The 24,027-nt window shown below is 32.9% G+C and overlaps 1 protein-coding gene and 1 pseudogene across 1 annotated transcript in view; both read right to left on the bottom strand.

The window, feature by feature from the left end:
- LOC143063411 (tyrosinase-like protein) overlaps window positions 1-23,416 on the bottom strand; it is a 36,415-nt gene extending 12,999 nt beyond the window's left edge. Inside the window, exon 1 of the mRNA XM_076235550.1 lies at window positions 23,382-23,416. Within this exon, the coding sequence (XP_076091665.1) occupies window positions 23,382-23,387 (6 nt within the window). The 5' untranslated portion in view covers window positions 23,388-23,416. The remainder of the gene's footprint in view (window positions 1-23,381) is intronic.
- Window positions 8,948-10,132, bottom strand: LOC143061934 (tyrosinase-like protein 2; annotated as a pseudogene).
- Window positions 23,417-24,027: the final 611 nt, after the last annotated feature.

Below are 24,027 nucleotides of genomic sequence, written 5' to 3'. Positions count from 1 at the left end.
CTCAAAAATTATGAAAGGTAAATCAACGTGATTGTAATTAATGTATACTTGAATTATTTTTAATTTTAGTTCATATATATATTTCTAAGTTAAGTATGACATCCATCATTACTGATCTAGTATAAATTTTTATTTGAGGGACCAGCTAAAGCACGCTTACGAGTGCGTGATTTTCTCGCTGTGTTGAAGACCAATTAGTGGCCTACAGCTGTTTTCTGCTCTTTGGTCAGGTTGTTGTCTCTTTGACACATTCCCCCATTTCCATTCTCAATTTCATTGATGATACGAGGAACAGGTTTTATCCTTTATAATTGAAACATCCCACATAATTTCTGAGACAGCAAAAGAAAACGAAAGAATCATCGGTTTCAGACCTTTTTAATTTCGACGAGATCAAGATCGTTATTATTTTTTTTAAGCTGAAGTTATTATAAACGACATTGTAGATATCTAAAAAAAATATCTATGTTTTTTCAATATTTTTTTCGTATTTCCTTTCTATTTGTTTTACATTATTAACGTTTTAAACGTTGGAATCAATATCTCTTTGTTTCGAGTCCTTGTGGGTGTAATTGATTATAAAATTTTAAACCTCGCCAGAAATTCTCACACACCAACCTTATAATGATAATGTACAAACTTCAATTCATCGTATTATGAAAACGAACATGTGTAGGGTATTTTTTATAAGGCCTTCAAATGTCAACTTAAACTACCGGTTAACCGGTTAATCGGTATAAGACTTATCTGAGTAATCGGTTAGGCAAAACTGTACGATTTGACAACACTATGAAATACATCAAATGAATTGAAACAACTGTACTATTCCTGACTTGGTACCGACATTTCTGTATGTAGGAAAATGATGGATTAAACATGGTGTCGTAGCTACTTGTAGCTAACCCTTTCACTTATAGAAAATCCTTTGACGCAGGCATTATGTGTGAACTCAGCCCACTCGTTCAAAATCTGAATGATTGAAAAATAAGGAGTTTTAGTATAAATGCAAATGAAACACCTAACCATAAACTATAGATCTTTGTACGGCTTTCAACAAAGATCAAGATCAATACCGTATAGTAAGTTTTGAAGGTCCAATTATTGTAAAATGTGATAACGTTCCAATAAGAAAACAAATCGATGCATTAATACTACTACATGGAACGAAAAACAAATATGGAAAACGGCAACAATCACAAACACTGGAATGAAGTTCCTGGTATGTGTCCATGGAATTCCATTAAGTTTTGTTTTTGTTTTTGTTTTTGTTACTTTTATTTTACGATATTTGAATATAAGTTTATATCATCAACACAATGTTTGAGCATGAAGCCGTGTTTACAATGTTTGCTTAAGCTCAATTGTAATAATCCATTCGACAGGTTTTGTTGTTCGGTATGTTTTATTTTATATACTGTTGCCATATTATTGCTATAAAAGAGATTCGAAAGATACCAGAGTTACATTCAGATTCAACAGTTGATAATAAACCAAAAAACGAAAATAAATTAAAAAAAAACAAAAGACTAATACCCAAACAATAGTATACACAAACAAATCAATGAGAGACACGAACCCCACCAAAATCTTTATCTAAATTAATATTACAGCTAACGTCATAGCATTGCAAATGATTATCATATTTCGTTTTTATTTGCTCTGGGTTTTTTTTTGGTCTGGTTTAAAAATAAATATTTTTAATAGTGATTAAGATGATAACACTATGTTGGCTGCTATACTTCTATTTTGACATGTTTACCTATTATGTCTATTGATCTATGATGCCACTGTCAAACAAGTGAAAGGTTAAGCTAGCTATAAAACCAGGCGTATAGCTTGCAGTTCAGTTTGAGCCAAAGCTCCGTGTTGAAGACCGTACATTGGCCTTAAATGGTTTACTTTTATAAATTGAGACTTGGATTGAGAGTTGTCTCATTGGCACTCTTACCACATCGTCCTAAATCTAATTAATCCACCATTTTCTACAGTCGAAAATGTCTGTACAAAGTCAGGAATAATACCATTGTCACCTATTCGTTTGAGATTTCCTCGGAGTTCTGTAATTTTGGGACTTTACTTTTGAAGATTTATACCGGTATAATAATCTACAAATTATTACCTGCTATGTTGATCAGTTCAGTGCACACCATTTATCATTGTTATACATTGTACAAAGGTATTAAACATAATTTTAATTTATGAATAAATATTGAAAAAAACAGGTACAAAAAAAGGAAGTCAGTTTCATGAAAATCGTAAAGAGACTATCATTCAGTTAAAATCAGTTCGACAGAAGGACTTTGAAATGTTGGAAATAGTTGAGCATGCTTAAAGAAATAAAATCTTAACCAGTCATAGTCGCAGACCGGAGTTCTGTTTGATTGAAATAAACCACAATGCTTTGAATTAACTCTTTTAACTAATAAATAAATTTGAATATTTTTAATATGTTTATGAAAAATTTATATATACCAAACATTGTATCTATATTTTTAATCCATGAAACCATGTGTTACATTACATAATCGGTTAAGCTATTTCTACAACAAAACTACCCAATACTTCAACGAAACTCTGTATCTCTATCTTGTGGTTTCCCTTGGTGCTACAACATTGACACTAAGGTTCCAACATGTTTTATCAATTTCCAACTTAATATGTTTAGGCTAAATATGATCCTTACTGAATAAACTTCTTCTGGTGTCAAAAATTTACTTTTAAATCATTAAAATTTATATTGCAAACTATTGTTGTAAAAAAGTGCATACTACAAAACGTAAAAAAATCGATTCAATTTTATAGGAGCGAAACTGAAAGCTGGTAGGGTTATTTGTAAAAATGTCCCTTACTAATATTACAGACTAGCCAAGGCTCCGTGTTGAAGGCCGTACTTTAACCTATAATGGTTTACTTTTTAAATTGTTATTTGTATGGAGAGTTGTCTCATTGGCACTCACACCACATCTTCCTATATCTATCATAAAAGTGGAAAATAATTTAGTTGATTATATATCTAAAGAAAAAAGTCACTATCTGTAAGAGAGGGGCGAAAGATACCAGAGGGACAGTCAATATCGTAGATTGATAAAAAAAAAAACTTACAACGCCATGACTCAAGGCAAAATTCATTGACACAATTGAGAGATGGAATCATGACAACAGATGTGTACTGCAAACAAAATGACAAACTCATATTTGATGCTCCGCATAGTTGACAAACTCATATTTGTTGCTCCCCATTGTTGACAAACTCATATTTGTTGCTCCCCATTGTTGACAAACTCATATTTGTTGCTCCGCATTGTTGACAAACTCATATTTGTTGCTCCCCATTGTTGACAAACTCATATTGGGTGGCTCCCCATTGTTGACATTCAAACAACACTATAAAAAGCACAACATACAGCCAGTGTTACGTAAATAAAATGTAATATACGAAATAAAGATTGCGGACGATTGCAAAAACGGTATCAGTGTTGGTACCGGATAATACTGATTGCATGTATAAGGTGTCATGCCATGATACACCATATCCGCCATTTGTCATAGTGTTTTGGTACGATTAAATATGTACGATAGAGAACATTTGTCATATATGCGTCAACTCAAACTTATATGTTCTTTACGTCGTAACTACAATCCTCTTCCCTTTTCGTGAATGTGATCTACCGAATTAAAATTGACATTGGAAATGGGGAATGTGTCAAGGAGACAACAACCCGATCATAGAACAGAAAACAGCAGAAGGTGACCAACAGGTCTTGAATGCAGCAAGAAATTCCAGCACCCGGAGGTGTCCTTCAGCTGGCCCCTAAACAAATATATATATACTAGTTTAGTGATAATGAACGCCATACTAAACTCCAAATTGTACACAAGAAACTAAAGTTAAAAAAAATACAAGACCAACAAAGGTCATAGGCTCCTGACTTACGACAGGCTCAAAAATGACTATTATACTATTTACCGGGTTTGTAATATCAGGAGCAACACGACGGGTGTCACATGTGGAGCAGGATGTGCTAAACCTTACGGAGCACATGATATCTCCCGCAATTTTTTATGGGGTTCGTGTTGCTTAGTCTTTAGTTTCTATGATGTGTCTTGTGTACTATTATTTTTATGTGTGTCTTTCAAGCTACAAGATTTAAAAAAGTATGTACATACAAAATTAAAAGAACGTTCAGGTCATCAATTTTTGGAGTGTCCCACAAAGTCATTTAGCTTTTTACAATTTCCTAGGGTTGGATATTTGTCTCTTTGGCAATCATACTACATCTCCGTATTTTTATATTGATTTGCACATCTAAGTTTTCGAGTACGCCGGTCTACTCTTGTCAAGTGAATATTCAATATAGAAATGTCTGTCCCGTTATTTGCATGAAAAACGTATGTGCCCCGTCCATGTTTGCACCAGCCTAACCCTCAGATAAATATTGCACAATCCCTAAGTTACATTAATAGTAGGTATCAACAATTATGGTTGAATATTTGTTATTTTTATCACTTAATGTGTCACATAACCAAATATCAAGCACATTGGTAACATAAGGTAAATCTCTTTTTCTTCATATTGCATGATTCTTGGGTGGATTCGAGCGTCACTGATGAGTCTTTTGTAGACGAAAAGCGCGTCTGTCACAAATTCAAATTCTTCTAGATCAGAAAAGTTTCGGGAGGTAAATCCAAATGAATCAATTGATATACTAGCAGAGATTGACTACAAATACGTGCACAAAAGACCTGCACAGACAAACTTTTAAATTCACGAAAATAAAATTGAGAATGTAAATGGGGAATGTGCCAAAGAGACAACAACCCGACCATAGAGCAGACAACAGCAGAAGTTCACTAACAGGTCTTCAATGCAACGAGAAATTCCCGCACCCGGAGGCGTCCTTCAGCTGGCCCCTACACAAATATATACTAGTTCAGTGATAATGAACGCCATACTAAACTCCAAATTGTACACAAGAAACTAAAAGTTAAAATAATACAAGACTAACAAAGGCCAGAGGCTCCTGACTTGGGACAGGCGCAAAAATGTGGCGGGGTTAAACATGTTTGTGAGATTTCAACCCTCCCCTATACCTCTAGCCAATGCACAAAAGTAAACGCATAACAATACGCACATTAAAATTCAGTTCAAGAGATGTCCGAGTCTGATGCCTTCATCATATGAATATCAGGCACAATCATCCCCGTCAGGGGTTAAGTATCATACCATCATAACATATATGAGAAGAACATAACCCGTGCCATGCCAACAACTAGTTTATAAATAACAAATGTGTTTAGTTCCGATGCAAAGACCCTATAAGTGAATCAATATTAAAGCCAAAATATGCAATCTTTAATGACCTGACAACAGTATCGTACCTATATCCCTCCTTAATAAGTCTATTTAAAGATTTTGTTAGCTTCTGGGGTGAATACTGACATTTTTGTGCTTTATAAATATTTTTATAAAATACTGGATGTGAAATACCTGAACGTATAAAAAGTCTGCATGTTGAGCTATATTTTGGAATGATGTCCTTATACCGATTATAAAATTAAGTAAATGTCTTGACTAGTTTGTGATATCGAAAACCCTGGTGTAATAATTTTTCAGTAATACATAAATTTCTCTCGTTAAGATCTAAAACATTGTTACATACACGAGCGAATCGTACAAGTTGAGATATATAAACACCGTAAGATGGTGACAATGGAACGTCACCATCTAAAAATGGATAATTAACGACAGGAAATGAGAAATCATCTCTTTTATCATAAATTTTAGCATTAAGCTTTCCGTTAATGATATATATATATCACGATCGAGGAAAGGGCAGTGGTCATTGTTAGTGTTAGCTTTATTCAAATTAAGTTCAACAGGATAAATTTCTTTAGTATACATACTGAAGTCGTCATTATTGAGAGCCAAAATATCATCCAAATATCTAAAAGTATTATTAAATTTGTGTATCAGATGTTGTTTCGATGGGTCTCTTCTGATTTTTGTCATAAATTGTAACTCATAGCAATACAAAAACAGGTCCGCAATAAGTGGTGCACAGTTAGTCCCCATTGGAATTCCGATAACCTGACGATATACGGAATCTCCAAGGCGAACAAAAATGTTATCTAGTAAAAATTCAAGGGCAGATATAGTATCAAAGCATGTCCAATTGACATATTTTTTTTTTGTTTATTGCTACTAAAAAATGACCTTAAAGAGTTTGAACATATATATTCACATTCTGACTTTTTAAATGCCCATTTAATTAGGTGTATGATTTTTTTCTTAATGAGAATGTGAGGCAATGTGTTTAGAGGGTAGAAAAATCAAAACTTTGAACAGATTCAAAATCACCAATATCAGCATGCAATTTATCAAGAACTTCCAACGAGTTTTTGACACTCCAAAAGTAATTAATTCCACTATTTTCGAAGGCCTTATTTGAACAATTTATTATCAGGTTTTTGATTGTACCAAGTGGACTGGTAAGAAGAATAGATAATTTAGTAGTGAAACAATGGCTTGAAGACAAAATAAATCTATATTTGTAAGGTGTTTTGTGTAGTTTGGGAAGCTAATACATAGTTGGGACTTTCATTGTTTTTGGTTCTGCTTGTAAAGCGGTAGCTAAAAGTTTATGTTTGTTACAGATGTCGTTTTCTGAAAATGGAGTCAGTTGATTGGTGATTTCTTTTTATAGAACCTCAATGTAAAATTTACGTCAAACAATAATGATATTGTTAGCAGCTTTATCGGCCGGGACAAAAAGAAATTCCTTGGCAAGGACAACATTTGTATATTGAATATTCACGTGACAAGAGCAGACCGGCGTCATCGAAATCTTAGATGTGAAAATCAATATAAAAATAACTATCCACCCTAGTATATTGTAGGAAATTGTAACAAGCTAAATAAATGACTTTGTGGCACACTCCAAAAAATAATGACTAGAACGTTCTTTGGGTTTTGTATGTACATAATTTTTTTTTCAATTTTTGTTTTTGTCAATATGCATCGAAGATTTACATTGTTTTAGATTTCATAAACTACTGCTAATGGGATTATCTTGATAACATAAAACATCGTATATTATAGTGTTATCAACTGGCTGTTTCTGTATTGGCCCTCTTATAGATATGAGGTTAGCTGTATTGGACCCGAGACTCGAAGGGTCGAGGGCTTATACAGCTGATCGAGAATCCAAATCAGGGTCAATACAGAAACAGCCAGTTCATAACACTTTTATTAAAGTATTATAAGAAAATTAAAAACCGGAAGTCAATGTCCTGTATAAGCCCATGGGCCAATACAGCTTTTTTCCGTATTGACCATGTTCGAAAGGAATATTAACTATTGATTTATATCGACAGTGGAACGTTTTCAGTATGTAACATGCTGGTTTATCCTCAATGCTCTTCAACTTTGTACTTTTTTGACTTTATAATATTTTGATATGAGCGTCACTGATGAGTCTTATATAGACGAAACGCGCGTCTGGCGTACTAAATTATAATCCTGGTACCTTTGATAACTACTATCCGTATTAGGGCTTAACAATTCAATTTCTTAAAAATGTACACTTAGTGTTTTGAAATAACATTGATCTTTGTCGTAATCAGTATTATTTTGCTATAATTTTCTCGACTTTTTCATAAGAAGAATGATTTTCTAGTGTTCTTTTTCATTTGACTTCCTACTGAAAAGTGTTATTTAAACTCTTTGCATTAATAATTTGATATCCCATAAAGTCCGTTTATCGTAGTGGTACATTAGAGAACATCACATTGTTTGTGTCTATAGTTAAATTGTCAAATTTAACATGTTAAAGGCGTTTTCTTGTGTTTACATCTACTAAGAGGTATTTTTGAAAAATTATTTCTGTTTTGTCATTATGTTTGTGTATGTGTTGCTTTGTTTGAATGTAATATATTAAACCTTGTTTTGTAGAGAGGGATTACATAGGCTATGCCTGTTGCCCAATCCAATTCAATTTATTTGAAAAAAAATATTGTTAAAACACAAGAGGAGAATGGTGTTTTACTGCATAACACACGCAATTTATCAAAAACACACAATACTGTTCACAAAACGTTTAATTTTGAAATACATCGGTTTTTCTACCGCATGAATAGATTATATTAGCTGTATTTGGCAAAACTTTTAGGAAGTTTTGGTCCTCAATGCTCTTTGACTTCGTACTTGTTTTAGGCATTTTAACTTTTTTTTAATTTGAGCGTCACTGATGAGTGTTTTGTAAACGAAATCGCATCTATGATGAGTTTATTTACTTACTATCAAATAATATGATGTTTTGACAATTTTAGGTTGCATTTTAGTCGGAATGAATAATGACTTGACATTTGTTATTATCTTATATAAAAAAGAAGATGTGGTATGATTGCCAATTAGACAACTTTCCACAAGAGACCAAAATGACACAAAAATTATCAACTATAGGTCATCGTACGACCTTCAACAATGAGCAAAGCCCATACCGCATAGTCAGCTATAAAAGGTCCGAAATGACAATGTAAAACAAATTTAAAAGAGAAAACTAACGGTCTCATTTATGTACAAAAAATTAACGAAAAACTAGTATGTTAACACATAAACAAACGACAATCACCGAATTACAGGCTCCTGACTTACAAATAATGTGGCGGGAATAGACATGTTTGCGGTATCCCCCCTTCTAACCTGGGAGAGTGGTATAACAGTACGACATAAGAACGAACTATAAAAAATCAGTTGAAAAAGGCTTAACTCATCAGATGGACAAACTACATGTTGACGTGAATGGGTACTTAAAATCAAATTTCACTTAAAATTTGTATCGTCCAGAGTTAACGATTTTGAAAGAAAAAACTATATATAGCGATATAAAACAATTGATAATACAAGATTATGTGTTTTATTCATGTTTACTGAAACCCTACAAAATAATATGTTTCTATATATTCAATAGTTTGGAAATTTGATTCCACCAAAGTGTCTATTCAATCCAATTGGTTGATGGACATTTAAGTGTACCGGTCTTCCTTCGAGTAGCAGTATCTTTGAAGGCTAATCTTGGACCTAGATTTTAAAAAGCCGAGATATAACGATGAAACTGTGGTCTTACAAGTCTAATATTATCGTTGATTCTTTTTTCATCACCTAAACTCAATGGAGAGTTTGCCATTATATCGGTACCAGCGTCCATTGATGGTGACCTTCCAAGCTAGCAGTTATCGATATGTTATTATAATCTACGGTACCTGAATCCATACGAACACGAATGTCTCTCCCGTAAATCGGACAAGATATATTTTTTGGTCCATTATTGTTTATTCTATTGCTATATGCCATATCCACAGCCTCTAACTGTTGTCCAGCATACTCGTTTGAATCCTTACGTCTGGTAAGACATAGGCCTTTACTCTGGTCACAATACAACTCTTGACTATCTGCACATGTTGGACAATGTGGATGAGGTTGGTACTGAACCATGTCTGCTCTTCGTTAAGAATAACCATCAATGTTGTAATATCCTCTCAGCCCTACAGATACATCGATTGTATTTTAAAAACTAGCTCTTGGATCAGTTGGTGCTAAAATGTAATCGGTAGTAGGATCAATACCTTGAATTATTTGTTGTTTCCTAAACAATTCCCAGACAAAGTCGACCATACTATGAATACAGAAAAAGACTGGGTCACGGGGACTTACTTTTAAGTTATTTATCACACCATCAACCCAAATATGTTTACTGTTATGTTGTCCCTCGACAGAAGCACCGATATCAGCAAATAGTTTAGAAGTTTGTTGAAATCTTGATCGTGACAAAATTATATTGACTCGAGATTTGCTAAACAAGCAACCATCACTACCAATATTTCGATAAAGTTTTCCTAGAGGGGTGTCAAAATTGGCAAATGAACCAGTTTTCACCGTCCCAAATCTATTACCAAAATACTTTGCAGTCCATAGAACTGATTGTGTACTATCTTCCATTTCATGATCAATGGTGGAATCCCAATAAGTAAGAGGTGTGCCAGTGCTGATTCTATTCTGAAAAAGATAACTATAAATATTAATAGAAATGAGTCCTCTATATAATGATGACATTTCTATAAACCACACAGTCATTCTTCCCATCAAAGATTCGAGTGCGCTTTTGCCATCAATTAGGGTCTGTATCGTAAATGTTTTGGAAACAAATATTTCTCCTGAAATCACTGGACCAAATGTCATACTAACTTTGTCGCAATGTTTCTATATGTATCGGGTATAATATATGTGTCGAGTCATAATTAAATGCGGTTTCTTCAACCAACATATGTAATTAATCTCAAGACTTTACCTTGTTTTTTTTTTAATTTCATGTATATGTCATTGTTGCCTATAAATGAGATAATAATTAACAGTGTTTCGGGATTTTTTGCTTATACTATTAAAGCATGGGTCCCTTTTCAAAAGTCTCCCAACTATTTCCTTGATTTAGCAAGGTATTCTTTGATATGTTTGTTACGTTTATACGCTATGATAGGCACTTGGGTGAAGATTTCACTACATTGTTTGTCTTTTTGTAGATTGTTCTAATTTTTTCTTATAACCTTACTAAGGTTTTTTTACCATTGGATTATATTTAGTAATGAGAGTGAGTGGAACATTCTTTGTCCTATCGGCCTTCAATAAAGTTGTTTTTTATGCTTGTGGTATTTTTAACGTTTCTAATAACATTCTCTGTTTCATTTTTACAGTATCCTCTTTCAACTAACTTATCTTGCAAGTTAGTTAAATGTCTATCTAACTCATTGATGTCACTATTATTTCTAATATGACGTATAGAATCACACACTGTAATACTTGTGAATGTGTGTTTCGGATGTGCACCAGTGATTGGTAAATATTGATACGTTTCAGTTTTTTAATATGTGATTTAACATCAAGGATGTTGTTATTATGGAATCTTTTACCTTTGTACACTTTGGTATCTAAATATGTCATACTAGAACTAGAAGCCTCAAATGTGAATTTAAGTAGAGGGTCAATTTTGTTCGCTATGTTAAAGAAATCTTCAACCTGTTTTAATTTGCCTGTGAAGACCATAAATTCGTTATCTCTGTATTGACAGTGTAATTTGATGTTTTCTCTCCATTGGAACTTATCTAAGATATTAATTAATAGTACAGACAGATGTTAATCTGTGAATGTCGGAGAAAATATACCACCCATAGGCGCTCCTATAATTTGTTTGTAACTAACTAACTAACTAATTTTATTCAGTATGAAATCCAGTACAAAAGGATCATTGCTGAAACACATGAACACATTTAAAAACATATACAAAACAAAACAACAATAAAACATACCGGCGCCAACAATTGTGACACTTATAACAAGCAATAGACAAAACTCACACTTCAATATTATGCAATTATTCCCACTGATGAATGTCTAATCAAAATACATTTGTCTTATATATATATAAGTTGGTTCGAATCCCGGCGAGGGAAGAACCAAAAATTTGCGAAAGCAAATTTACAGATCTAACATTGTTGGGTTGATGTTTAGACGAGTTGTATATACATTATGTACACAGCCATGCATCACCATCATTGATGGCGATCCGATGGATACATCTGTTGTAGAGTTGTCACTGACTCAGACGTACTTATAAATATAATTATTTTCTGTGACTGTATATTACATTAATTTGTAGGATCCTTTACTATAGATAATTTAGCTGATCTGTAACAATAACATCTTCATGCCTTATATATCATGTACTGTAGTACGCCGCTAGATTAAAACTGACGAGGAAAGGTAACACATGTCCAGCGAAAGCTCTTTTTTGATAGCCCAGGTGGTCGTGTGGTCTAGCGGGACGGCTGCAGTGCAGGCGATTTGGTGTCACGATATCACAGTAGCATGGATTCGAATCCCGGCGAGGGAAGAACCAAAAATTTGCGAAAGCAAATTTACAGATCTAATATTGTTGGGTTGATGTTTAGACGAGTTGTATATACATTATGTACACAGCCATGTATCACCATCATTGATGGCGATCCGATGCATACGTCTGTTGTAGAGTTGTCACTGACTCAGACGTACTTATAAATATAATTATTTTCTGTGACTGTATATTACATTAATTTGTAGGATCCTTTACTATAGATAATTTAGCTGATCTGTAACAATAACATCTGCATGCCTTATATATCATGTACTGTAGTACGCCGCTAGATTAAAACTGACGAGGAAAGGTAACACATGTCCAGCGAAAGCTCTTTTTTGAGAGCCCAGGTGGTCGTGTTGTCTAGCGGGACGGCTGCAGTGCAGGCGATTTGGTGTCACGATATCACAGTAGCATGGGTTCGAATCCCGGCGAGGGAAGAACCAAAAATTTGCGAAAGCAAATTTACAGATCTAACATTGTTGGGTTGATGTTTAGACGAGTTATATATATATATATATAAGCCTGTAGGGAAGTCTGGAACTCTCGTAACACCTTACATCCACCAACTGAATGTCTCATCCAGCTTCTAATTTTGGTTTTAAAATGCAATAACTTCACATTCAATGGTGAACACTTTCTCCAAGTTAATGGAACAGCAATGGGAACAAAGATGGCCCCGTCTTATGCCAATATTTTTATGGGGAAATTAGAACAGAGAATTCTCAATTCTTTTCTTTATCAACCCCTCTCTTGGTTCCGATTTATTGACGATATTGACATGAAGTGGGATAATACTGAACAAGAACTAGATTTGTTTATTCAACATGCCAACGATGCCCATCCCTCAATAAAATTCACATATGAAATCTCTGACTCTAAGATAACATTTCTTGACACTACAACGCAAGTGAGGGATGGAAACATATTTACAGATCTGTATTGCAAGCCCACAGACAAACATCAATATCTGTCTCCTTCAAGTTGTCACCCTAAACATTGCACCAAGAGCATTCCCTACAGCCAGGCCATACGAATAAAAAGGATTTGCTCCACCAACGATGTTGCCAAAAAACGACTACAAGAACTTCGCGGTCACCTAAAACATCGAGGCTACAAAAGGAAAGACATTGATAAAGGTTTTTCTCGTGCTAGCAACATCAGCCGAGATGAACTTTTACAATATAAAGTCAAAAAGGTCAACAGGAGGGTGCCTTTTGTGTTGACTTACAATCCAAAATTTGACAACTTGTCTCACCTTATCCGCGAAAGTTGGAAAGATATCGAAAATCATCCTAAACTATCCAAGATCTTTCCCGAGCCACCTGTACTGGCTTTCCGCAGGCCCAAAAGCCTTAAAGACTTGCTGAGTTATCCTCTCAAGCAGGCTCTTCGTCAGTGGGCTCTTGTAAGGGTTGTGGAAACAAACGATGTCTGACTTGCAAACAAATACTGGATACCCAGACTTTTAACAGTCACTCCACTGGTACAGAATACACCATATTTTGCAATGTTAATTGCAAGACTACAAATGTTGTGTATCTCCTACAGTGTAAATGTGGTAAACAGTATGTAGGCGAGTCAGAACAGCCGTTTCACAAACGAATGAACGGTCATCGTAGCGACTACCAATGCAAGCCAGACCTCCCTCTTAGTCGACATTTGAGATCCCCTGGTCACACTAAGGCAGACCTCAATCGACTGACCATTACTATCATTGACCACAACTCTGCTTGGTCTAGGGAGGATAGACTTACTCGGGAAAGATTTTGGATTAGAAAATTAACAACTTTGGCACCAAATGGGATAAATGAAAAGATGTAGTTCGAAACCATGCAGTGCTTCACATCTGGGTTATATTACTTATTATTACAGTCTCCGTTTCTATTTCTTTACCTTACTCATCTCTAAAATAAATCGGTTGAATATAACAATTTAAATTGCTTAATGTTTTGAGGGATGTATAAGTACCAAGCCACGTCCAACTATTTTACTTTAGTCAAAATTTGTTATTATATTTTAACGGCCGTTTGTTTTAAACATCGCAGACTCTAATGTAACTACACTACAGTTGTCAAATCTGAAATATTTAGAAATTTAGACCGTTCAGTGCTGTTTATTTGGAATTCTTATTGACGCAATCTTTCTTGTAACATCATAATATCGACACCGTTAAAGCTTTAAAATTGTGCTAGTTCACATCGCACATTATTATTTTTATCTAAAGCATATTTGTGAACTCTCTGATGTAATTAGTCATATAACCTATGTCATATTCAACAAATTTTTAGAATGGTGCAAGCGTCTTAACTGATGTTCGGTTTGCCTTTTTTATTGTATAAATTTCAAGATTTAGTAAAAGTTTCATCTAAGAAGACTTAAAGATGATTCATTTAACATCAGAATCTGACTGACGAAGGATATCTGTTATCCGAAATATTTATAAATAATTACATTTATAGTTCCTTTTTATATCATTGGTGTTGTTATGTACACTTTTTAGGCGTTTATATATATAAGAAATCTGATGAGAACATTAATCTCCGAACAGTTCGTTAAATATTTGAATTTATCAAAATTATCTGAATTACAAAAACATGGTATAATATTAACAATCTCGTCATAAAACTTTTCCCTCTCGTCTTGATAGAGGTTGCATTCACATATAAAATGAAACTCATCTTCAATTTTGTTATCGCTACAATGTTTGCATATTTTTTTATCCAAAAGGCGTATTATTATATCTGCCTTTTTCAATTTGTAAATTGTGGTAAGAAATTCTTAATTTACATAACTGTCTTATATATTGTTTTGAGATATTTAACTTTGTATAAGTCTCAGTTTTATATTCATTTTATAACTTGTAATATGTGCGTAGTTTGTTTTGCTTTTCACCTGACAAACATGAGAAAAAATAATTTCCATATCTTTCTTGTACTATCTTTTTCACTGCAGACACACGTTTTCCTTCTTACATAGTTCCTTAATTATTCCAAACATGGTCAAAACGAATGAATTTTAGAAACTGAAAAATGTGTTTATTGAAGGTACATGGAAAGTTACAACCAACATCTTCGATTGACTTATATGCTAATTTTGAAAAATTAAAAATAGGGTCTTTATACAAATATAGCCAGTATTTAAGAGATTGCAAAATAACAAATATAGAGATTGGATAACGACCAAGTTCTGCCATACTGGCAATATTAGAAGCATATCTACATTTACAATATCGAATGTAAACCTTTTCAGGTGCAAAACTAAAAAAAGTTTTTTCTAGATCATCATTTGAACCTTGTGTGAATCTTTTGTCCAGGTTAAGAATGTACGGACCCCACAATTCATTTCCAAAAAGAAGGACTGGTTTAACACAGGAGTCAAAAAATTTTAAGAGCAAATGTGTATTATTATGTGTACAATGAAATTTACGTTTAATCATGAAAATTACTTTAAGTGCTTTCTTACTAAGATCTTCAACTGCAGTACTGAAAGAACCAATGTTCTCATTACAATACCTAGGTATTTATACTCTTGAACACTTTTGATAAAAGAGGGACGAAAGATACCAAAGGGACAGTCAAACTCATAAATCTAAAACAAACTGACAACGCCATGGCTAAAAATAAAAAAGACAAACAGAAAAACAATAGTACACACGACACAACATAGAAAACTAAAGAATAAACAACACGAACCCCACCAAAAACTAGGGGTGATCTCAGGTGCTCCGGAAGGGTAAGCAGATCCTGCTCCACATGTGGCACCCGTCGTGTAGCTTAAGTGATTACAAATCCGGTAAATAGTCTTATTCGGTAGGACATATTCATGAAAGGGAAGGGGATTGTAGTTACGACGTAAGGAACATATCCGATATCATTTGTGAAACGGTTATTCCATAACGGTCAACCAACTCGTGATGGCGTCCGTAAAATTTACGAAGGGATGATTTCAACTTCACCATTTGGAACTCTTGGTTTAATAGCTTCCTTGTGAGCAGCAAACCTCTATCAAGAAAATCATGATAGGAAATGCAAGCACGATAAGATTTTGCTCAAAATAAAAAAAAATACAGTCTTTCAATAATTTACCTGATTTATTTAATATTATTTTTTGAGATTTTTCTATATTCAATGATAATTGCCATTTTTGACAATAAAGTTCCAATGAGGATAAACAGTTTTTAGCCCTTCTTTGGTTTGAGACATTAAAATTATGTCATCTGCATACATTAAACAATTAAAGCTTGTATTCCCTATATCTACTGGATCACACTTCTTATCAAGATATCCTGGAAAGTCCCGGGCTGTGTCAAAGGCTACAATCAACAAAACAACAATATAGGTATTTTTTGGCCCTAAACATTTTATCCATAATAGATTTTATTGAATAAACATGATCAATTGTTCTATTAGCTTTTCTGAAGCCTATTTTATTTTTACATAGTATGTTGTTCTCAGTTACAAAAAAAATCAAATCTGTTGCATAAGATTTTTACAAACAACTTATTTAAACAGCTAGATATTGCTATAATTCTGTAGTTAATTGGATATCTAACGTCTCCCGATTTAAAAAGAGGTTTAATCATACTTTCTGTCCAACTACTAGGAAATAAAGTTGATTTCAAAATGATATTAAAAAGTTTGCCAGTACAACTTATTCACACTCATCTTATTGCTTATACAGTCAAAACCTTCATTTGTGTTATTCTTTAAACTTTTTATAGCTTTCAATACTCCCTGCATATTTATGTCATAATCAAGAAAAACATTATACCTTGTAGGAAAATCATCCTGTTCTTTACTACAATCTACATTTAATAGTTTATTAAAATAATTATACAATTCATCAGAGGGAATATTGGAACTCTGATCACTGATATCCTTGTCAGAATATTGAAATTTATTAATAATATCCCAATAAGCTTTGGGGTTTTTGTCTTCTAATTCCAGTAAGGAATTAAGCATCTTTGCTTTATACTGTTCGTACTAGTTTTTTAACTGCTTTTTAGCCCATAGTAATTCTTCAACTTTTCTTCATTTACATAACCCTTAGAGAGTGAACGGGAAGATTGGATTTAAATACGAAACATTGATTCGCACTCACTGTCAAACCCTAAAATAGATTTCTTTCGTTTACATTTTTTTGTTATTTAAACCTGTTTCCCTTGGGAAGATTTAAATTTCTTAGCTTATCGAGAATGTTGTGAAAAATATCTGTAAATCCTCGGTGGCTTCATCCACCCCATTTCTTTGTGGTACTCTGTCTTTACCTAAGAATGATTGTACATTAGATTCAACTTCCTTTGATAACATTATCTCTGTATAACATGTTTGAACCGCATTGGTCCAATGTTAACCCCTAGGTATTGGTCTCCCAACTTTTTGTTGTACTTGAAAATAATTTAAAGATAAAAATACATTTATAGGACAGTGAATAAAGTGGACGGTAAAATCCTTTACAGTAAAAAAAAAACATACATTTTTAAACATATTATTACTAACAATACAATAATCAACAACAACACTACAATTATATTGATGGGAAGTGGGTTTACCTAATGTATCCCCTAAAGTTCTTCCATTTAGAATTCGGCTTCTAGATGATATGCAAAGCTCTAATACACGTTTTCCGTATTCATCAGTATTAGTATTCCTTTTAGTATAATATCTCCTATAATTATAGATTATCGTTGATCATCTCAACGAGATTGATTTTCTCGCTTGAGCTGGTACAGCGAAAGTGAGAAAAGCAATCGAGTTGAGATGACCAATGATAATCTGTTTATCGCTATTTTACCTATGACGACGTTGTCAATTTCATGTCAATTTCGTTAGCAACGCCACGTGGCCTCCTTAGTTTCTAGCGATAATTTTTCCATCTTAAGCGAGAAGCATGTTATGAAAATTATCACAAAAAAAGATCAAAGGAAAAATGCACAAAATAGCGATAATGTACATTATCTGCCAAATATGAATTTAGAAGTATATCTTATAAACTTTTAACATGATCACATGAAATAAAATCCAAATCGTTTTCATTAATATGTGTATTTAGATCCCCCATAATGATAGTCTTTTACTTAGTTTTGCCCACAAAAATTCAGAGCAATTACTTTTGATTAAAGTAATTCCTTTACAAACATTAGTTCTGGCATATAAAGCAATGCCTCCATGAATAGCTTTTCCTTTCCTGGGGCGAGCAACCTATTTTAATAAGGTATAACCTTTCAGACATATATTTTCTTCCTTATCAGCCTTTGTTTCTAATAGGGATATAATATCAGAATTTATAGTTTCACAAAAAATCAGGGTCATTAAGTTTGCAATATCTCTTACCATCTTCCATGTAAAACAAACCATGAACATTCCATACAACTAATTGTTTTTTAACATTCTTTGAATTATAAGGGATTCAACAGAAAACCTTCAGAGTTGAAAAACAATTTTTTTTTGAAACAATAACTTGACCAAGTTGAAAATTTACTTAAATGAGGGATTCATTTTATCTTTTTTTTAATGTGTATCCTTTGAATTTTGAAAAAAAAAACAAAAAACAAAAACAAAAACGAGAGAGAACAAATTATGACCAGAAAAATTTAAGACAATTGACTAGATAAAAAATGAAAACAAAACAAAAAAATTAAAATAAAATCAAATCAAATATAACAAGTACAATAAACAATACAATATAATCATTGTATATATATGTCAGTTATACATAAATATGGTGGGACTAGTTAATTCTTGAACATTTGAAGAGCTGCAACAGTGTTAACAACCAGGAAATTCGAAAAAGTCCTTACATTTTGTGCTAAATGGAAAGTGACCTTTTTAAAAAAGAACAACAATGTACCAACAAATAATACAATCAGTAACAAAAACTACCAAAACCATGGTTTCTAGTGGACTTCCGGTGAAAACATCGGCTACACGTTATTTTTGTAAGCAGAAACTTTACATATAATAATGTTTATTAAGCAAACATTACAAGGGATAATCAACAGAAACAAACTTAATGCAATATCATTTTAAATATCACAAGATTCCGACATCACTGATGGGATTAATCAGTAGACAACAAGCTATTTATATATATATATATATCAATTTGTAAACCAAGAAAATGGCGATGAATTATGAAAACCGGTACCAATTATCTGAATTGAAAAAAAATATATATACCTTACCATCAGCACCTTATAAGAAGGCACAAAAGACAACTTATTAAAACACTTATACCATTCGAAAAAATAGACCTTACATTATGTAGGAAAGGTGCATATTGCACACTATTTACAACATGTCGTGAAAGAATGCATTTCTGGCTCCACGCATTAGGACCATTGCTTATCATAGATAACAAGAATAACCACTCAGTAAAAGTAGAATGGCATGACCCCACTACACAAGGTATAAGAGAAAGAACAGAGTTTGAAGTACACTCTTCCGAAAGTATTGGGGATTATGAAGGGGATACATTAATGTACAAAGTTATCGTGTACCTGGCCACTGGTGAAATAATGACCCAAGGGAAATCCTTGAAACAGTGGTGCTCAAATGAATTTGAAAAAAACATTACAAATAGTTGAAAACTTGTCATCCAGTTCTGAAATGACCACTCCAAAAAGTCTTCAATTTGAAAACGAAGAAGCTGATATTGAGTCCTCCACAAATCACCATACTATTCGAAAAAATGCACCTGTCAATGAAATCAATGAAATCCATTCTAAAAATTCAGAAATCCTTTCTACAAATTTAGAAATCGTATCTACAAATTTAGAAATCGTATCTACAAATGCAGAAATTTTACAACAAGAAGATCAGATCAAACTTAAAACTCCATCGAAAAATGTTCCAAATGATCACATTCAGAATCCTCTCAGATTCGGGAGAGGTTATCTATCTTAGAAGAAAGCACGATTAATATGTCATCGGAAATTTTCAATGCACATTCAATTACAAAAAACTTTGAAACGTTACTCATGACGAATCTCCAAGGGCTTAGAAATGATATCGTGAAAGATGTGCTAAATTTGATGAATGAAGTTGAAACATCTCCCGAGTCTATAGAAACACTAAAACAAGTCCTTGCAAGAGAGCTTAAAATGCTACGTGGGAAAATACAAGCATCAGATATTGACAAGAAGAAAATAATTGAAAACTTTGAGATAGAAAAATGTCAACTCATGAGTGTAGCAAAGGAATTGGAGGGGAATAGTTATCAAACAAAAGAAGTGTTTCAGGCAGTGGAGGAAAAGCTGCAGAATAAGATAATTGTTCTCTCTGAAAAACAAACTGAACTAGAAATTGTTTCCATGAAAAACATGCTAAACTGCAGAAAAAAGGTGCCACTATTGAAAAATTACATGATAGGCTTCTAACAGTAAAAGAAGATATATTAGGAGGCCAATGGTCAGCAGTGAAGGGAGAGCAATCCAAAAATGATTCATGCTCAAAAACGTCTGGATTCCAACACCAGTAAAATTTGCATCACAATTCAAAGAGTTCAGCATCAAGGGATTCAGTAATTCAGGAAAAAGAAGTGTCATTCACTGATTGTCCCACTTTCAAACAAAACCCTATTAAAAAAAGTTTATCTTCCATCATAGTTCCATTCCAAAGTTTATTGATATCAAGCGGCTGACAGCATCTTTTCAGTTGGAGGGTCTCGCTAAAAGAACCGCCACATTAGCAGACCTTGACGGATATATTCAACAGTATGAAGATCTGACTGACAGTATCGTTATTTGTCATGTAGGAACAAATGATATTCGATAATTTGTTCATTGAATTCAAATTCATTGTTTCTTAGTATTAATTTAACAAATGCCGTTAAAAAAAATAAAATAAACGACAATGCAACATGCATACATACACACAAACTATTAGATAACTGCCATATTTCTTACTTGGTAAATGACATTTTAAGACCTTGATGGTGGTGATAACAATATCGCTAAAATAACAACATTACATGACAGGAATACAGTTCAAATGAATGGGAGAACACACAAGACAGAGAAATACATAAATAAATAATATAATACATTTGTAGAATATTTCGACATGTTAGCAACAGCATAACAACGAATATTTAAAATTAATTAAGTACACAAAAACAGCTTAAAAGAATTACGAAGTGTGTGTCGACGCCACAAAAAGAAAGTCACAGGTAAATATCTAAAAAATTGGATATCAATCAAGATTAGGTTTAATTTTCTAATTATGTTATTTGATGTATTTATGATAATTACAAAAATATATATATATAATATATAAGTACGTCTGAGTCAGTGACAACTCTACAACAGATGTATCCATCGGATCGCCATCAATGATGGTGATACATGGCTGTGTACATAATGTATATACAACTCGTCTAAACATCAACCCAACAATTTCGCAAATTTACAGATCTAACATTGTTGGGTTGATGTTTAGACGAGTTGTATATATAATATATATATATATATAGTCGACCTTTCAAATTAAATAGTATCAAATAAACTGTATCTCTTCTTGAGTTCATACTACCAATGTTCCATATTTATTTCTTGGTTTCCCATAATCGGAAAGAGACAAATATGACGGTAATTGACTTGCCAACTGTCTAACGATAGTTACGTGTACTTGGTTGATTCGTATTGTTGTAGCACCAAAACACTTCAAACAAATGATATCAAAAAAAATGTTCTTGTTTAATCAAATGGTCATTCAAAAATCTTAAAAAATAACAATTCAGATAAAACCTTTTTATTCTGTAAGTTAAGCTGTAAATATCCTCTTAATACACCTACAGTAATATGCTTAAACATGCTACTCCTTTACATTACCTATGCACGTTACAGCATTAAAGTTAATCCTACATGCTTCAATACAAAAACTACGAGCGAAGGATTAATTGTTTTCAGTGATTTAAATAGCAAAACCATATGGTCATTTTCAAATAACATGTTTAATTTAGGAAATTTGTGTTTCGAGCAAAATTTTTAAATTTTATTTTTTTGTAAAACAGAAACGATATAAAAAATCTTTCTTACAGACTGATTAAAGACTTTAATAGGAAAGTTTACCTAAGTCGTTTTTGCAAAACTTTTTGGAGTTTTGGGTCCACAATGCTTTTCAACTTTGTACTTGTTTGGCTTTATTACATTTACAATGTATTTATGTGTTTTGATCTGAGCGTCACTGATGAGTCTTCTTTAGACGAAATGCACGTCTGGCGGTTTAAATTATAATCATGGTACCTTTGATAACTATTTAATATTTTTCTATTTTGAGTCCATCTCCCTGAAAAGTTCAACGCTGAGTGACTATTTTGATGCATCTTGTCCAATAAAATTTAAATAAGTGATACCTAGCATTTAGTTAAGTCTGCTTCTTATCTTAATTTACATGTAGAAATTTGTATTTAGGATCAGTTGAGAACTGAACTCCCAAAACATGGAGGTGATTTCACTTCCACAATCGGAATTTTTTTTTCTTTTTTTTTCATTTCTTTGTTTGGAAAAATGAAGCAGCTGCCGCATTTAGAATGAATGAAAAAGACACTTTTTTCTTTCTCAATTTTTCTTTGTAACTGACATGTATCAAAAGTTCTGTCTTGTATTTTTTTGAATATTAAGATTAAAGAAAAAACGTTATAGATAATATAAGTAAAATCTCAAAAATACCGAACTTCGAGGAAAATCCTAAGCAGGGAAAGTCCTTAATCAAATGGCAAAATTAAAAGCTCAAACACAGGCTACTGGTACTGTACTTGGTACAGGCATTTTCTTATGTAGAAAATGACGGATAGAACCTTGTAATACAGCTAACTAAACTTCTCACTTGTATGACATTCGCATAAAATTCCATTATATTGACAACGATGTGTGAACAAAACTAACAGACATTATAGGTAAAAAGGTCAAAAAGGGATACAGCAGTCGACATTGTGTTATAATGTTAATCACTATAAAAACAAAAAAATATATTTATAAATCTTTACCTTGGCACAAAAACACAACAACGGGATGTCTAAGTACAGAGCCACGTCATATGTTAGAAAGATTCACAAAAAGACATATAGACCAAGCAGTTTCTACTGCGCTGATGATACACTCGAGGTTATAGTTTCCAGTTGATACAGTATTCTACGGCTTGCAATTCTTACAATGAATTCTTTGAAAAATTGCATGCGTCCAAAGCGCTTTGCTGAAAAATTTCTTACAAAATATCTATCGCATCAAGAGTGTCAACTAGGGAAATTAAAGACATCCCCTTTTGAGTTAGCCCTCAACCCCAGTTATTGGTGGACATCATATTGCCCAATCTGTAGTTTCCAATAAAGAGTTTTGTTAGTTTTATTACCTCTTTTTTTTCTATTATAATTATGAGTTGTTAATTTTTCTCCTGTATCTTCTGTCTTTTTGTTCTGATACGAAATCAAAATACTTACTTTCATATGTGTTACTTCAGTAAACGTCCGTACTATCCAAACTTGAATGACAATTTGCGCAAGTGTTATTCAAGAAAAACTTAATTAAAATTGTAAAGTAATGTATAATACATCTTTCTGAAAAAAATGTTTTTTTTTTTGCATGTGGTTACCAGTTTGGAGAAATATTCTTTGTTGAAAATATAGGAACTGCCAATCTGTTAGATACATGCCAAGTTTGATTTTTTTCAATGAAACATGCATCATTTTTAAATGAGTAATCACCTCCTTGATATATCTGGCATATCATTATGTGTACTATAAGTTTGAATTTACTTCTGTACAAATTGATTAATTGGGAAATGTCTTTCGTTTTATTAAGGTAATGTAAGTATTGTGTGGTATATATTATTTCTGAGTAAGCATAATTGCAACCAAACAGTGTATACTTGAACCCGTTTAACCAGGTCTTTGGTTTTTACAGGAATAAACCCGTTAAATGAAGACACATAAAAGATTTTTTCAAAGTTTAAAGAGTTTGTGATGAAAATTTGTTTTATTGGTATATGTAATTAGGTAAAATAACGAAAATACCGAACTCAAAGGAAAATTGCAATCGGAAAGTCCCTTGCACTTGTAATGTCAAAAGCTCAAACACATCAATTGA

The sequence above is a fragment of the Mytilus galloprovincialis genome, chromosome 2 (genome assembly GCF_965363235.1).
Source record: "Mytilus galloprovincialis chromosome 2, xbMytGall1.hap1.1, whole genome shotgun sequence".
In the NCBI taxonomy this organism is placed as follows: Eukaryota; Metazoa; Mollusca; class Bivalvia; order Mytilida; family Mytilidae; genus Mytilus; species Mytilus galloprovincialis.
The sequence above is the reverse complement of the archived record's forward strand: the minus strand, read 5'-3'. Positions and strand labels throughout refer to the sequence as shown.